The sequence below is a fragment of the Barbus barbus genome, assembly GCF_936440315.1.
Source record: "Barbus barbus genome assembly, chromosome: 11".
Taxonomy (NCBI): Eukaryota; Metazoa; Chordata; class Actinopteri; order Cypriniformes; family Cyprinidae; genus Barbus; species Barbus barbus.
In genome coordinates, this window is record NC_136739.1 from 9,938,246 (window position 1) to 9,956,585 (window position 18,340).

The 18,340-nt window shown below is 39.2% G+C and overlaps 1 protein-coding gene across 3 annotated transcripts in view; it reads right to left on the bottom strand.

Moving 5' to 3' along the window:
• LOC306877133 (E3 ubiquitin-protein ligase ubr3) overlaps positions 1-18,340 on the bottom strand; it is an 85,553-nt gene that overhangs the window by 28,696 nt on the left and 38,517 nt on the right. For all 3 annotated transcript variants that reach the window (XR_013784869.1, XM_079428667.1, XM_079428666.1), the window contains exons 23-25: positions 15,112-15,557; positions 8,826-8,914; positions 1,909-2,058 (exon numbers count right to left, since the gene is read on the bottom strand). Coding sequence is in view for 2 of the 3 variants with exons in the window: in XM_079428667.1 (XP_079284793.1) it covers positions 1,909-2,058; positions 8,826-8,914; positions 15,112-15,557 (685 nt within the window). In the remaining variant the exon portion in view is untranslated. The remainder of the gene's footprint in view (positions 1-1,908; positions 2,059-8,825; positions 8,915-15,111; positions 15,558-18,340) is intronic.

The following is an 18,340-nucleotide window of genomic DNA, read 5'->3' on the forward strand; positions in this document are numbered from 1 at the left end:
GGCGAGTGTTAATTTTAGGCCCTGCAAGTAGTGCAAAGTGGGTGGATTTAAAGTCATGGGTGGGTTAATGTAGAGTCAAAGAGCTCCAGTGATCTGGACCACTACAATCTGCCACCTGCAGATGGAAAGCTGTAATGCTACACTCTTGTCCTACTGCCCGATCTAAACTAGAATAGAGACCAAACTTAATTTAACACAAAAACACAGCAGTGATGTTCGGTATGTTTAATGTACCGTGCTAATTTAAAACTATGTATTGTGAAAAGCACTATACAAAAACAAATCAAATAAACTTGGTACTTTAGTCTGCATGTCTATGATTAGCAATTTTGTTGTATTGCGTTATTTGGCCTGGTGGGAGATTGAAAAATAAAAATAAAATAAACAAAATGTACATTCAGGACCATAAGTGCAAAATATTGAATGGATTACAATTGTACAATATGCATTTTTGGTTTGGGATGAGAAAATCAAATTTTCATTTTTTTGGAGAACCTTGTTCTAAGTGTCAAACTGATATAAATAACAGGCTTCTCTCTAGTAACCTATGCATCAAGACTTTAAATATGGTGTCTGCTTGGAAGACATTTAGAAAGCAATAGCTAGTATGGCAACACAGGCAACCATGAAACTGACTGGACCTCCATAACATGCAGAGTCCCTCAGGGCTCAATCCTTGGACCTCTCATGTTCAATCTCCCACCAGGCCAAATAATACAACAAAATTGCTAATCATAGACATGCAGACTAAAGTCCCAACATAGCATTGTGCATTGCTGCATTACCTATACAGTGCACTGATACATATAATGTTTGGATGTGTTTCCTTAAACACAAAACCGGGGATCCTCACATTTAGCAATAAACAGAACATACTAAATGAATGCTTACCTTGAATGCTTAGAGATGCTACTTCCAAATACTTAGTCCAGGATCTAAATTAGAATTGTGGCTTAAAAACTCTAAAAGTGTACAAGTGTTAAAAACTGAAGTGTAGCTACCTAGTGTTATTGATAACAGGTTCCATTACAGAATCCCTCATATTATCTTATTTAACATCAGCCTAAACTACACTATGAAGGCTATCGCACACCGGACCAGAAGAGCCGCATTGCGCCACGTCTTTAAAATTCGAACACATTGGGCGAATTCCAAACAGATGTGAGCATCCCTATGCCCTACTTGCTTCGAAGTGCAGAGCCCTTGAAGTGTGTTCTTTGAAGGGTGGAGTGCATTACTGTCTCGCATAAGCGTTTGGAACTCCCTTGGTGAAGGGAATGATGGACCAGATGTTACCTTGGCAATGTGCGTGCAACATTCAGAACCTCATCAGTTGTTGCAAATAAATATTTGTCTTTTTATTATTTTATTCAAATATTGTCTAATTGTCTTATTTACTATACTTTTCAAACTAAGCTTGCTTAAACTTGGCAACACTACCGTCTTAAATTATATTTCTATCACTGATGAAATTTTTTTAATTACATAAGTAAAGGAATAGTAAAAGAAAGTCAAGAAATTTAATTGGCCTATACTTACATTTGTATGTGAAGTTGAAATCAACCTCAGCTTTGCTTTAAAATGCATCGCAAGATCTCCTAACTGAAGAACACGTTCTCTTTGCTAATGGACCTCTGGAAGGACCCTTCATGAAGGGATTCAGTTGTTCACTTTCGTTTGGAATGTCCCTACAAATGGCATTCCCTTCCCGAAGTGTCCTTCAAGGGCGCAAAAAGAATTTGGAATTCGCCCATTGTTTTCTGAGTGTACGCACAATGCCTAGCAATGATGTGGCGCTCCGCTTCTCGTCCGGTGTGCGACCGGCTTTAGAGACACTAAAAGACACTAATATTGACCACTGCTGAAATAGACACAGACACATTGTTAATAATAAAAGGTGCATGATACCTGATGAAGCCTGCAGGAGTACCACCAGTCCTGTGGGTCTGTCTTCAGTAGATGGGCCGCTCTGACCACAGATCACACAGTCATACAAAACTTCTGAGTCTAGGGGTTCTGCCGAGCCCATGTCCATCCCTGCATCTGTTTCAGGTGACTCTATTAAACAAAATCAAACAAAACAGTCCGATAACAAACAAAAACGAAGCATTACCCCCAGGTATACCACTGGTTAAACAATTTGAGTATTTGGGTATTAAGATTGGAGCTTCTTTGCAGTATATAATTAAGACCAACTATGAGGGTATCTTTTCTAAAATGTAATGTAACCTGGATAATTAGTCATCACTCCCAAACTCTCTTAGATCACGTGCATCGATTGTCAAAATGAATGCACTCCCTCAAATTAATTCTGAGTTCTATGCTCCCCTTGCCTCCCCAGTCTCGTTTTTGGGACAGGTTATAGAGCATGATCACCAAATTAGTCTGGAATGGCAAACGGCCACGTTTTAAACTTTCCACGATGCAGCGAGATTCGTTGGTGGACTTTCACTTCCCAATTATAAGTTGTATCACTGGGCTTTTGCACTACATCCCCTGTTTAGCTGGTATGATGATAAAATTGATGTTTCTTGGCGTTCCTAGAGAAAAATTAGGTTCTTCTTCTGAAGTTGGATGACGTTTTATTTGCTAATATCCCTCTAAATAAGAGTAAACTTCGTTTTGGTCCTTTAGTGTCACATGTTCTGTCAGTCTGGAGAGCAGCAGAAAAAGTTTGTGGTATCCGTTCTAATTGGAATCCCCAATCTCCTATCTTTAATAATTATGGTTTACAGTTGAGGGCAGCCATTAAGACCTATGGGGTCCCTTGGATGGCTCCTCTTAAAGGACACCATTTACTGAAATTATTATGTGAGACCCAGGGAACAAGAGGATTAGTTTCTAAATTGTATGTTTTTTTTGGGGATAAAATGTATCCTCCTCTGACAGATATTTCGGACCTTTCCCCTAGTTTTAATTGGGACCGTGTGTGGGTTATGGCAATGCATGCTTCCAGGAATCCGGATCATCAACAAATCCATTTTAATTTTATTCATAAGACTTATATGACTCCACGTAAACTGTACAGTATGAAGCTTAAACTTGATCCTAATTGTACACTTTGCCATACAGGGGAATTTGGTACTTTTTAAAAATCACATGATTTGGGAATGTCCTGGGGTTACTAACTTTTGGAATATGGTTAAAGAAAATTTGTCCACCATATTAAATGTTTCGGTCCCTTTGTCCCCATCTGTTTTAATTTTAAATGATCTCTCTGATATCCAACTTAAAACTCAGAAACGAGTGTTTTTAGCTGGCTTGACAGCTGCCAAGAAATTAGTTGCAAGAAGATGGAAACTGCCACATTCTCTTAATAAGCAATATTGGGTTTTCACATTTATAGATGCGGTATCTCTCAAATTGTCCACTGCACGCATTCACTGTGCAAGAGAGGACACCATTAGACTCTGGGCTCAAACTTTGGAGAAGCTCAAAGGTCTCCTGATTTGAATTAAGGAGACTCCCCCACACTCTCGTCTTGTGGCTTTTTTTGTTTGTTTGTTTTTTGCTCTCTTTGGTTCTTTTTTTTAGATTTCATTATTATTTGTATAGATTTACAGTTGTATATACAGTTCCTCGTTTTGGTTATAATTGCCTCTTAACTGCGATTGACTTTTTTCAGCACTGTTGTACTGGTTTCAATGTTAAGGTTTTTGTATGTCCTATCTTTCTTTGACAGTCTGTAGTACATGTATACTCTTGTGTATTTCTGAAGCATACTATGTCTCAAATATTTGTGTTACAAGATATCAAAACAAAATTTATAAAAAAAAAACAAAAACGAATCTGTATATAGAGCACATCTGAGACTGGCAGATCACAAGATTTCCCTTCAAATAAAAGGTCAACTACAGAGCTGCCCACAAATAAGGCACCAAAGGTCTGAAGGCTGTACCAAAATATAGGCAGCAAAATTATGCTGCCTTTCGAGATACTTTGTTCCCTCACTCAGGTGGCAATCGCAAAATGCATTGCAAAAAGTTATAGCAAAAAAATAAATAAATAAAAAACTGACAATGAGTTGAGAGAAATGTTGATTACAAATAATTATATTTCATTTGATAATGAAATGATTTGAAAAACAAAATCAGTAGACATCAAGACACTAGATTTTAAAGCAAAGATGAAGATCAATTTGGATCGACCATCAGGGATACTTTTTCTAGGTGATCAATAACATTCAGTTTAAGATATTGACTGCTCATAAAGAGTCCAGCACAGTTTGAAGCTCCAAAGCTATTCTATAGATAAGAGTACCTTTGTACATGAATATGGCTATCATTCATTACTGTGACATCCCACTGCACCATGGTCCCATCACAGTACATTTTTGTGAGGGTTTGGTGTTTTACACCAAACCAAAACACAGAGAGAAGCCAAGCATGAGAGTATGAGAAAACGGGTGTAAAAATCCAATAAATGAACATGAATTATGAGTGCAGTATATTGGCAAAACTTAATTAGCTATATAACGTGGATCTGAATTACTTTTTTGCCCTCTTCTGGTTAAATTAACAAACAGTTAATGGAGGTTCAGGCGGTCATGCATTAAAAGCAGTAACAACGGAGCTAATGTAGTGTGAACCCTGTTTTTGTACAGCATGTGCGAAATTAGCAGAATATTCTGCTATCTGTGAAGGTTATAGTATCCTAAAACTGTGCATGCGCCTAAAACTTTGTGATTATATCACAATATGGCTATACAACATCTGCTGTATTTTTATAAAAGTAATGACAGAAATATAAAAACTCAAGTGAAGAACAGATACTCCCCAAAAAATACTAAAGTACTGTAACAAAGTATTATTACTTTGTTACATTACACCACTGGAAAAAAATTAGGGATGCATTGCATTATAGGCTAGTTACTCATTATAATGAGCAATGTAATATTTTCCATCGCTTTAAAAGTAGCATTCCCAGTCACAAACACTGCTGATATGCGCTATTTCCTGACTGACATATTCATGGGGATTAATTACCTTTTCTAAATCACACCTAAACGTTAAAGAACATGTTCAATTTCAGAGCAAACAGAGGCTTTGTAAATGTCACCGTGTGTTTTGATTGATTTATAGCTTTAGGTGCTCAGACAGAGACAGAGAAGTGTATGGGGAAATGAAATGTTTGTGATGGAGAGTTAATGTGACTCTTTGCCTGAGGCGGCCTGCCTAGAACTGCTGCCCTCTAACACACCCGTCCCAACTCAACACTAAAATACAAAACACTGTGACAACTAGTCCTCATATGCGGACAATTCATGACATTTATACACAGTAAAACAGGTCAAAATCTCAAATATCATGATGGTGAAACTAGTTTTTTTCAATCATAATTTCATTCAAATCCATCTACCTGTTTATATCCAAAAGTACTTGTTCATCAAAAAACACACAAGCATAAACCAGGTTCACGGTTCAAACTCAAGCGTTAATACAGATGTCTGCCAGTCAACACATAGGTCAAGCTCTTATTTTCCAGTGAACAAGCTTAATGAAGCAGACCACTAGATTACAACAAATAAAGTAATTAAGACAAAGCAATTAAGCAGCAAATACAGCTTAATTAACAGGAGATGTTTCCATAGCAATGTGTCATTGAATTATTATCCTTCACATTATTAAACAAACCCAAAATTATAAAAAGATTAATTTTAATCACTGTGTTCCTGGGGGTAGCAAAAGGGCAGCTGAATCCTATAATAAATGTCAAATTGTTCATGAGCAATTATAATTTTCAGCAACAAACAAATAAATAGAAGTCTCTCAAGTTCTCTTTAATTAGAACTGTATTGAGATTATTTGATTTTTGATCAGGCAGACTGAACCTCATACCCCTCAGTAAGTACCGTTTGCTGTTTTCAGTGTTCACTGTCCTTTCACTGTTAAGTGAAGGCATCCAGTACTGCTCTGAGATTAATTTCCATATGCACAGATGCTCGAAATGGTGGCCAAATTTATCCAATTAGAATTCCAGTGCAAATATTCATGTCCAAAGTGACCTTAGATTCAAATCTGGAAAACAAATGGTGCCTGTACATCAGAGCTCAAGAGAATGTTTTATTCTGACAATTGTAGGCACGCGCACATCTATAATACAGACACCGCTCAATGTCAGCAAGGACATCAGCCATGGGCATCTGAAGCTAATATTTCAGCCAAATCTCAATGTCATTTTAGCATTTGCTGTTGACTTCTGGTGAACAAGACAAATCCTGTTTTTCTAAACAGATCAGAAATGATCCTTATTCAAAAAACATTTTTCTATAGTGATGCACAGAAATTTCAGCAACCGAAAATATTTGGCAGAAAGTGGATTTTTGGTTTTGGAGGGCAAAAAAAAAAAAAAGGTAACATTTAATTAAGCGTTTCTCCAATGGTGCAATGACTGTGTCAGTAGTTGTTTCAATCCACCTATTTTTATGCGCATAAAAAAAAAAGTTTTGGAAAAACGTATGCGCACATTTGAGTAGGATCAACTTTTTATCCGATAAGAAAAAATGCCCATAAACTACGATGGAAACACATTTACTGAATAAATTCCTCCATGCGCATCAAAAAATCATGTGACTTTGAGCTGAGAGACGGGATAACTTGAATAGCAAAGGACCGATCTCGTTCACAGCATCTATATGTTGTTATGGTCATTCTGAAATGCCTGAGCAAAGTCTTTCTGAAATGCCTGAGCAAAGTCTGTCATCGAAGTATTTCTGTATAATTACTGTCTTACATAACTGCGTTCCAAAACGGCATCCCCCTTCGAAAGCAATGACTGCATTTATTGAGTTTAGTCTGCTCGCTCTGAGGCGCAAGTAATTAATCATTAGTTTTATATTCAGTGGCTTGTCCTAGTTTTCTTAGTGATATTTAGTGCCAGTTTACCAGGAAGTGACAATTTTGTTCTCATGGAAACAGTGCTTTATTTGCTAATTGTTTTGCGATATTCCAGTTTTGCGCATAAGTTTAATTCGAATCTTTGGATAGAAACATAGCTAGTGTCTATTTTTGGATAAACTACAGCAGCTAAACATGCCAGCTGTGTGGATGCTAGGGCTGGGCGAACAATATTGATTTCTTGTTTTTAATGAATCCTCATTTAGATGAACCGATATCTATTCTTAAGATCAATCTTTTAGTCTGTTGTTTTCAGTAGATGTGTAAACAAAACATTATTTGTAGCGCTCCTGCCATCCAATAATTGCAATAATTTAATTTTTTTTTGTAATAGACAGACACTACAATTATGAAACTGAACGAGGCTGCTCAATGCAGTGTGCCAAACAACAGCCGCATCACAGAGCAGATTTCCTTTATCACGTGAGGACAGCGAGTCGAGCTGACTGACAAGAAGAGTGAGGTGAGACAGACAAGACGATAGCTGATGATTTAGTTTAGAAACGAAATGCAAAAGCACCTGTTTGGCAATATTTTGGATTTTGAAAAGCCTGTTGACTTTTGCCATTTATATAAGGTGATTTTGTAATTTGTGATTTATTTAATTGGTTCCAGTGTTTGCTGATTTTCACTTTATTTAAACTTTGTATAATTTAATTATTTTATTTGACATCAAGGTGCATGCCGTGCCTCCAAGCTTTCATATTCGTTTTGCTAATACACTTTCTACTTTTCTTATTTATTTGGTTCCTCAGTGTTTACTTATTTTCAGTGTTGTATACCTATTTAAAGTTTGGGAAACCAGTGGGAAAATTTCCTCACCGTCACAACCCTAGTAGGTAGTACTACTGATACTGGCATTGTTATATTTGTTTAATGTATTAATATCGGTGCAAAAGTTCTAGCAAATTTTGACAATCTCAAATAATGCTGGTAGCTACAATCTAGAAAGAGATTCTTGTAAATCATCCCATACACAGTACATGAGGGTCATGTGTAGGATATGATGTTGACTGTACCGAGATATTATAGTAGGGCTTATAATAAACCTTCATCACTCATGTCTTAAACACAGTGTCACTGCATTCTCTTTTGATCTCAGGGACCATCACACAGCACAACTGCCCTGAAGCGCAATAGTACGGCCCCTGAGAATCACACACACACACACACACACACACACACAAGGCTGTGCTAAAAAGGCCAGAGGGACTGTGAAAGGCAGAACGGAGGCAATTTGAGTCACCTTTCTTCAGAGAGTAAGATAGCCCACAGCCTCAGCCTTTAAGGACTTTTGCAAGTTTACCACGTCCTCTAAACTATGTGCAAAACGGTGTAGTAATGGACTGTAAAATGCAACTGACTAAAGTTAAGAATACTACACTAAAGAGCATATAATTAAGACCAGAATATTACACAAATTCATCTTAGAGATTTGCTTTTCACTTGCTACCCATACAGTACATGAAGCTACAATAATATTCCTTCATGTTCTTGAAATATTGCACTGATACCATAATACCGCTTTAACTTTACAATTTTGATATATTTAAACAGACTAACCTTATCCGAAATTCTAAATTCCACATATTAAAAAATGTTTCTCATGATTTCGGCAGTCAATTATATCCCATGGCTATTTTTCAATGCAAGAATAAATCTCATTTAAATGCCCCCCACGTACGAGTTGGGTTTTGCACATCCCAGATACATACAGAACAACGGCCACAGACAGACTCAAAAGATAAGGTGGAAACAGAGTTAAAACACACACTGATTAAAAATGTATGGTGTGTCTTCAGTTCAGACATACATCAGAATGAAAATCAAAAACATGAAACTGATCATCTGCTAATTAACTGCTGGAGAGACTCATCAGACGTGTTTAATAAAGGTCAGCAAACAACTTCAGCTCATGTTCAAGCTCACCAACATCCATGGCAGTCTCCATGAAGCTCTTCTGCCTGGAGGCAAACTCCGCCAGCAGCTTCTGCTGTCTCTCTCTGGCCTTTTGACGCCTGCAGATGTCAAAACAGAAATTATTTGCATCATTATTATCTGTTAATTATGAAATGTCCATTTTCAAAGGCTATGAATGATGGGTTAGAATCAAATGGTTTTGAAATGTTGATGTGATAACCTGACTACATTCCATGACTGTTTGAAGGATGTATTTGATTTGGATTTGGATGGATTTTGAAAAATGAGCATATATTTGCTCTCAGTCAATCGTTAAGCATTTCAATGGAAATGCTCATTAGTTAGGAATGGACCAATTGAAATTCTGGCTGGTATATAGTAATTTCCATTTCTTGTTATTTCACGATTTCAAATGTGATATGTATTTTATAAGAGAGTTCATACACCAAATCCATTAATCTCACAGCATTATTTATGCAATTTTAACTTGCTGAGTAAATGCATAAATTATACCTCTGAACAGTCTTTGTAAATATACCTAAATGCAACTAGATGCAGCTTCTGAAAACAATGTTATGCCATATTATGGCCTTAAAATTCTATGTTGAATCAAAGCATTTCTTTCTAAGCTTCTTTTTGTTATGGCTATTCAAAACTTATTTAGCACATGACTTTTGGGGGTTTTCAGCCCAAATTGGCACCCCTAGCGACTTAACTAAATATTTTATAACGTATAATAAGAAATAAATATTTTTGTCCAAGTAGAGATTCAAGATTTTTATTCGTCACATACACAATTATACAGAGTATAACCAGCAGTGAAATGTAAGTCAGGTCCGCTCCAAGGACAGTGCAATTGTATAGACAAATATTAAGAAAAAGAATAAAATAAAAAGATAGAAAAATATAAATATGCAGGTCAGTATGTTGTTGACATAAATAGTACTATAACAGGAATGAATAAAAGAATGTGAAAAAAAGTTGTACAGGGTTTTTAAATAGCAGCATATGAGGTAGAAAAAATTATGAATAGCTTATTGATATAGTGATGTTAACATGGAGTCAAGTGATGTTATGACACAGAGTTAGAGTTTAGGAGCCTGATGGCCTGGGGGAAGAAGCTCCTCCTAAGTCTCTCAGTTTTTGCCATCAGGCTACGGAAGCGCTTACCAGATGGAAGCAAAGTGAATAGTCGGTTACCAGGGTGATTTGAGTCCTTGATAATTTTGACAGCTCTACTTTTGCAGCGTTTGAGGTAGATGTCCTGCAGAGAGGGGAGAGCAGACCCTGAGATGCGCTCAGCTAAGCGCACAACTCTCTGTAGTGCTTTGTAGTCCTGATTTGAGCGGTTTCCATACCACACTGAGATGCACTGAGTCAATACATTTTCACATGGCCCCTGAATAGAAAGTTTTCAGGATTGCTGGTGAGATCCTGAATTTCCTTAGCTGTCGCAGATGGTACAATCTTTGCCTGGCTTTCTTAACCTGTGTTTGGATGTGTGTAGTCCAAGTCAGGTTCTCAGAGATGTTTACACCGAGGTACTTGAAGCTACTCACCCTCTCCACAGGGGTCCCACTGATCATAAGAGGAGTGTAGGGCCGCTGCTGTCTCTTCCTAAAGTCCATGATCAGGTCTTTAGTTTTGCTCACATTCAGAGAGAGACAGTTGTCCTGGCACCATGATGTGAGTCTCTCTACCTCATCCAAGTATGCGGTCTCATCGTTGTTGGAGATGAGGCCCAGAACCACAGTATCATCAGCGAATTGGATAGTTGATGTGGAGCTGTGAGAGGACACGCAGTCATGCGTGTAGAGACAGTAGAGCAGGGGACTCAGGACACAGCCCTGTGGGGCTCCTATGTTCAGAGTGATGGAATTTGAGGTGAACTGGCCAACTTTCACCACTTGAGGTCTGCCGGTGAGGAAGTCTTGAATCCAGTCACAGAGTGAGGAGTTTAGGCCGAGGTCTGTGAGTTTAGAAGCCAGCTTGATGGGGACTATAGTGTTGAAAGCTGAGCTATAGTCAATGAATAGCAGCCTTACAGAATTCCCATTGTTGCCGTCCAAGTGTGTGAGGGAAGAGTGGAGGACGTGAGAGATGGCATCGTCCGTAGATCTGTTTGGGCGATAGGCAAACTGAAGAGGGTCCAAAGTATCAGGGATGGAGGAGCAGATGTGGCTCTTAACAAGTCTCTCAAAAACCTTCATGACTATAGATGTGAGGGCAACTGGGCGATAGTCATTCAGGCAAGAGGGTTTATTGTTCTTAGGCACAGGGATTATTACAGATTTTTTAAATGAGGTGGGAACCACGGAGGTAGCAAGGGACTCATTAAAGATGGAAGTGAACAAACCAGCGAGCTGATCAGCGCAGGACCTCAGAACACGGCCGGTTATCCCATCAGGTCCGGCTGCTTTCCTGACGTTCACTTTCTTTAGCGCCCTCCGAACCTCATCCTCTGACACGGTGATTACAGGATCATCGCTGCTCTGCCTGCTGCTTCCTGACGCGCTGGTCAGCAGAGACGCGCTGCCGCCATTGCATTCGAAGCGGCCGAAGAAGGTGTTTAACTCGTCGGCCAGCAACGGATCTGCTCTCTATTCGTTTCCGAAGGCACAGATGGTCCTCAGTCCCTGCCACATCCGTCGAGAGTCATTGAGCTGGAAATGAGACTCAATTCTCTGTCTGTATCTGTGTTTAACGGCTCTTACTGCGCGTCGGAGGGCATAGCACAATGCTTTGTACTCGCTCATATTCCCGGTCAGAAGAGCCTCATTGTAAGCGGCAGTGCGTGTGTTAACCGCAGCACGGATTGTTCTGTCCACCCACGGTTTCTGGTTGGAGAATGTCCTTATCGTTATTGTTTCTGTAGCTTGCTCGGTTAGCGTGTTTACAAAGGTTAATGCTACATCTGTGAACTCTCTGACGTCAGAAGAACTCGCCCGGAACATGTCCCAGTTGACGTCATCAAGAGCCGCCTGCAGCATAGCTTCTGAGTGGGAGGACCAGCGCGTCACTACTCTCTGCACAGGAGGATCCTGAACGAGCCTTTGTTTGCATTCCGGTGTGAAAAAAATGGCGGCATGGTCCGATTTACCAAAAGCCGGAAGTGAGTGGGCTTTGTAGGCATTCTTGAACTGAGTGTAGCAATGATCCAGTGTGTTTGGTCCTCTAGTTGGACAGGATACATGTTGGTGAAAGTTCGGCATGACCTGCCTGAGGCTAGCTTTGTTAAAGTCCCCCGCGATGATAAAGGCAGCGTCAGGATGTTTGTTAGTGTAGCCGCTGAGCACATCGTGAAATTTAGCCAAAGCCAAGCCGGAGTCCGCCTGTGGTGGAATGTACACAGCAGTAACAATGATCGATGAAAACTCCCGGGGCAGATAAAATGGGCGGCAAATAATGGAAAGATGTTCCAGATGAGGCGAGCAGGAACGCGACAGAATGGAGATATTCCTGGGATCGCACCATTTCTTGTTGATCATGAAACACACTCCTCCACCCCTGGATTTACTGGCCTCTGCTGTTCTGTCCGTCCGAAAAACAGAGAAGTTATCATTTGGCATTACAGCAGTGTCCGGGACCATGGACGAAAGCCACGTTTCTGACAAACAAAGGATGTTACAGTCCCTTATGTCCCGTTGGAAACTAATCCTGGCTCTAAGATCGTCCATCTTATTCTCCAAGGATTGGACATTTGCGAGCAGAATGCTTGGAAGGGGAGGACTGTGAGCCCTTTTCCTGAGTCTATCTAGAGTCCCAGCACGTTTCCCGCGGTGTTTCTTGATCCTTCGCCTTGGGGGGTTATTGTTCATCTCTGCGTTCTGAAGAATCTCCAGAGGCCATGCTGGATTCCTGGATAAAGTGTCCTGAAACAGGTTGGTGTAGCGGTTTCCAATGTCCAAAAGTGTTTCTTTGTTATAGGTGATCAGTGCCGACGTGAGATGTGTAAAAAGAGAAAGTAAAACAAAGGAAAAAAGTAGATAAAAACACAATCTTAGCGGAGTGACCTGGACGGTGTCCGAACAAAGCGGCGCCATCTTGGAAAAAGTAGTAAATATGCATACGATGTAGTTAATAATACATTTAAATACATATAACTTGTTATTGTAAGTAAGTTAAATCAAATCAGACTTAATGCCTCCCTCATTTGCGTAACAATTTGTACTGTGACGAATGGCAGAAAGCTGCTAAACTGCTTGTATTTTCAGTGTATTCTTCTATATTCTGTATAATATATATGTATTATATATATATATATATATATATATATATATATATATATATATATATATATATATATATATATATATATATATATATATATATATATATATATATATATATATATATATATATATATATATATATATATATATATATATATATATATATATATATGTATGTAAAATTTGTGGCACAAAGGATTAGGCTTTTTTTGACAACATACACAAACTGCAGAGAAATCTGGAGATAATGAAAAAAGTAAGATGAAGATTCAGATGTCTTGTTTGATGACTCCGGACATGAACAATCAGATTAAATAAAATGTGCACCCCTACAGAAACCATTTGTTCAGTGAAGAAAAGCCTGTATTAGTACTCTTAAACAGCGCCATTTGGTCATTGTGTTCACGTGCTCAACAGATACGTCTGTGATTGGCTACAATGATCATCGCTTCACTCTCAAATCACAGTCTTATCTGTTGAGTGTGAACACTAAGGCCAAACAGCACCGTTTAAGAATCTGCTCAACAGCGCTCAAACCTTAGCGGGAAATGGATGTTTTTAAAATTCCAGTACCGAATGGTAAAATCGCAGTCGGTACTTTTGACAACACTAGCCTGTATATTCTTTACCTCAGAAAATGTGCATTAATGCTCATATTGTTTGTCTGTCTTTTTGTCTCTCAAAAATTACTCTAACATATGTGAATATCTGGAAACCCTGATAACCAGTTTAATGACAAATTCTTCCCACTGACAGCATACAACAAAGCCTTATAAATACCTGTCAACCTTGATTAGATGAGAGCATTGTATCAATGTCAATCTCTCTCCTTTGTTATTTGGATGGGAGGAACAGACACTTTATAGAGGGGCATAAACTAATACAGACAGGAATGACACGCTTCAAGAGTTTCCATCTGACAAGGTCAGGGACAAACAAATGAGCAAAGTCCTCTAATACTGCTCTATGGTAACCTCCAGACAATGCGCATACTATAGTTGGTTTGGTTTGCGGGCAACATCTTTCCCATAATCAGATGGATTAACAGCATGTTTAATTAATTCTAATGCTTTGAGTAAAGGCCCCATATACTTCAAACGAAGTTCATTTTCGTTCTTGGGCGCAAAAAGAATTTCGAAAAGGCTGAGCAACTGTATACTGTTTTCGAACATTCCAACACCCTGCTGCTGGAGGCGGGGTGTAGATTAATGTAAACGTGTCAACACTGGCGCATATGCCCTAAACAACAACGATGCAATGATGGTATATCTAGGTCCTTTTATTAAACTGGATAAATTATTACACAATTTTATGTGGTGTCATGATTTAATAAAACAAAGGTTTATTATTCTATGTTCTTTTGGCATTTCATTTATTGCATACCATTTAAATTAGCTTATTGAAAGAACAACAACAGCAGCAGCAGCAGTATGGTGTAACATTTATTTGAAACATGTATTTTGTACTTGCTACCTTATAGCTTTACTCTTTCCTTTGATTCTTTTCATGACTTTGGAAAACTTGCATCTGATGTTTCTCTACGTCGCTTTTTTCACAACTCCGGGTCGTCGACACCAAGCTTCATTGCAATATCTTTCTAGGAATTAAATGCATTCTCTGAATCGTTAAAGTCTCCCCGCAAGCGATTGTACAGGTGCGGATATATTTGTGGCAGCTCAGCTATTCGACAGTGTATTTATGTTGCTAGTGACTTGGAGATGTTGTTCTCCTGCTGACCTTTGTTGAATGAGAAACGAACCGAAATAAATAAATAAAAAATTGCACGTCAAAGGCGGCATCCAGCAGTTCCAGAACACACCTGTAATCGCCACGGACCAATGGTACCTCAAAGGTGTTTAGGAGCCAAAACGAACTTCCCTAGAAAGTTCTCTTTGGTGAGCTGTTTCGAACTGCCGAAACAAACTCAATACTAACTTTGTTTTGGCCTGATTTTGTTCGAAATGACGTCATATCAGTTTGTTCGAAGTATATCGGGGCCTTAAGGTGTAAAAAAAAATTAAAAATAAAAAATTATAAATTTTTGGGGTGGAAATCAAACACACCTCTCTTCCTTGTCCATGCTCTTCTTATCTCCAGGACTGTTCTTCTTGGGCGGTATAGGTGGACACACTTTCCCACAGATTTCCTGTAGGCACCTCTTGCTGTGCCGACTACGGGCGGCAGCTTTGGCCAGGATCCTTTCGATGGCGGTTAACCCATCTCCGTGTGCGTGATGAGCCGGATCCACCTCGGCCAACCAGCTCAGAGACAGAGAGTTCTGCTTGGCAGACAGTTTCTGGTGCAGTTTGACCAGGAGAGACAGCATGCTCTCACGGATCTCCAGAATCTCAGTCACCAACTGCGGAGGTGAGCCGGGCGGCAGCCAGCGAGAGGATGAGGACTTGGGCCGTACCGCCTGACTGGCCTCGTGGTTACTGCGGTTTATGATCTCCTGGAACTTCCTTCTGCGCTCCGCCACTAGACTGAACACCTGAGCCTCACGCAGGTTCTGAGGAGAAACCACAGACAGAGAATAAGCAGGCAGACTGAAAATGAGACATACAGCTGCAAGTGACAATTATGAGACCCAGCACCAACAGCACACCCACTGTTACATAGAGGAGATTTGTTTGGTCATAGTCACTCACAGCAAGTAATTCACATGCTATTATTAAAGCTATAACCCATTGGAGGTTGAGTCCGGGTGTTAAATTACTTTAATGTATGGTCTTAAAGGGCCTAGCGCTTTTATAAAACGTGTTAAGCACAACATGATAAAATATATTTCATAAAGAGTTTATTAATTATTATTAGTAGTAAAAAATGTACTAATAGTAAAAATCAGAATGTGCAGTAAGTAATAACTACTTTGAAACATGTATTTGGTACTTGCTACCTTATCTCTTCACTCTATTCCTTTCATTCTTTTCATGGCTTTGGAAAACTTGCATCTGATGTTTCTCCACGTCGCTTTTTGCATAACGCTGGGTCGTCGACACCAAGCTTTGTTGCAATTTCTAAGAATTAAATGCTTTCTCTGAATCTTTAAAGTCTTTCCGCAAGCGATTGTACAGGTTATTTGTGGCAGCTCAGCTATTCGAGTATTATACACTACACAGTGTATTTATGTTGCTAGTTACTTGGAGGTGTTGTTCTCATGCCTGACCTCCGTTGAATGAGCAACGAACTGGAAAAAAAAAAACAAAAAAAACTAAACAAATGGAGTTCCAGAATACACCCACCGATTGCGTAATCGCCATGGACCAATGGTAGCTCAAAGGTGTTGAGGAGCCAAAACGAACTCCCCTAGAAAGTTCACTTTGATGAGCTGTTTCTAACTGCCGATACGAACTCGAAACGAACTTTGTTTCGGCCTGATTGTTCAAAATGACGTCATATCAGTTCGTTCTTTGATTTCGTTTGAAGTATATCAGGTCTTTAAGAAAGCTTGGAAAGAAAATTTGAAGTGAAGCTGGAAATTTGGAGGTATAAGGATGTGCAGGATGTCAGTCAAACAGACAGACAGACAGACACACACACACAGAGAGATTGATAGACAGTTGACAGACAGACTGATGGATGGATGGATGGATGAATGACTGATAGATGACAGACAGACTGATAGAAAGATAGAGTATAGTATAGATAGATAGATAGGTGAATGACAGACAGACTGATAGATAGATAGATGAATGACAGACAGACAGACAGACATAATGGATGGATGGATGAATGACAGACAGTTGATAGACAGACAGATTCTGGGTTGCTTAGTGCTGGGTTACTAGGGTGTTTTAGCATGTTTTACTAATAGCAATAATCAGAATGCATAGTAACAGTAATATTACCAATTTTGTATTAATACAAGATGCGCTTCTTTCAGCATTTTACAACAGTTTAAATGAGGCTCATCCAATCAGAATTTTGAGTTTTTGGATCTATTTTATGTAAGAAATAATTGACGACGGGCCGTTGAATTATTAGAAAAATAATGCACACCCGAGATGGTGATGCAGCAACGACGCGGAGTAAATTATACTACGGGGCCGTTGAATGCTTGAATCTGATTGGCTGACGAACGTTATAAGGTGTGCAATTAATTTCAGGGAAACACACGGCGAACATAGTTCCAGGCACCGCATTACATGTTCATAACACTTCGCTAAATGATGCGTTATTTCAAATGTCCTTACAGCCTAAAACGGCAAAAGAACCAAAATCCACAAGGACACTGGCCAAACAAATAGATATAGCAAACATAAGGATACAAACAACAGATTATACTCATGCTTATTATGTACGGAAAGCACAGACGCTATCTCTCCCTCACAGACAGTTTGCACACGTTAACAGACGCGCTAATGTTGTTAACGCTACGCTGACGATTTTATCAGTAACAGTTTAACAACTTAAATGTACATGACTTCTCACAAGCGAGATAACAACGGCGCTGTTCATGAAGAAAGTTAACCAAGTTTCACTATAACTAACGTTACAGACATTGCTGCCGAACACTTTTGAGAGAAGCACAGACTCACAGGAGTAATCTCCCGCTCTCTCACCTCTCATAACTTAGTTATTAACTGTATTAACTGCATTAGTCTACTATCAATGGCTCAAGCCTCAGTTACGGTTTAAAATGACGTTTTGGAATTAGCAAGGGAGGCGTTGGATGAGATGCGGAAGAAATAATCCTACTCACAATAGCGATTTAAGTAGAAAAAACGGACGAATGCCTTGAAATATATATAATCTGATGAGTGTCTTGAGGTGTGGCAACCATAGTATAAGCGGAATAATTGACTTCGGTCCGTTGAATTATCCGCTTCGCGCCGTGGCCACATCACCACCTCAGGTGTGCATTATTTTTCTAATAATTCAACGGCCCGTCGTCAATTATTCCAAAGCTGTGTGTAATATAGCTAAAAATGCTGTCAATATCCTCACATCCTCACTTCCTGTTTGCCATCTTTAGGATATGGATTATTTCTGTATTACTTTTAAGAAACTGCAGAGTCACCACTCCTTAGTATTAATAGATTTAAACTCGTAGGGGCTGTTCACACAGAAAAACACAAGACTCAGGCCAGAGGATGTTTACATCAAAAAACAATGGAAAAGTATCACACATCAATGGAAAAACATGTTCTGTGTGTTCAGCCCCTTACAAAAGTCCCATAAGGCAAATCCATGTCCTGAAATTTGTATGCAGCTAAAACGAGGATTTGGCTTTTTGAACCAGTAAGCAGCCCCAAAGGAAGAGCACTTTGCGTCTCATAAGAAACAGTTATA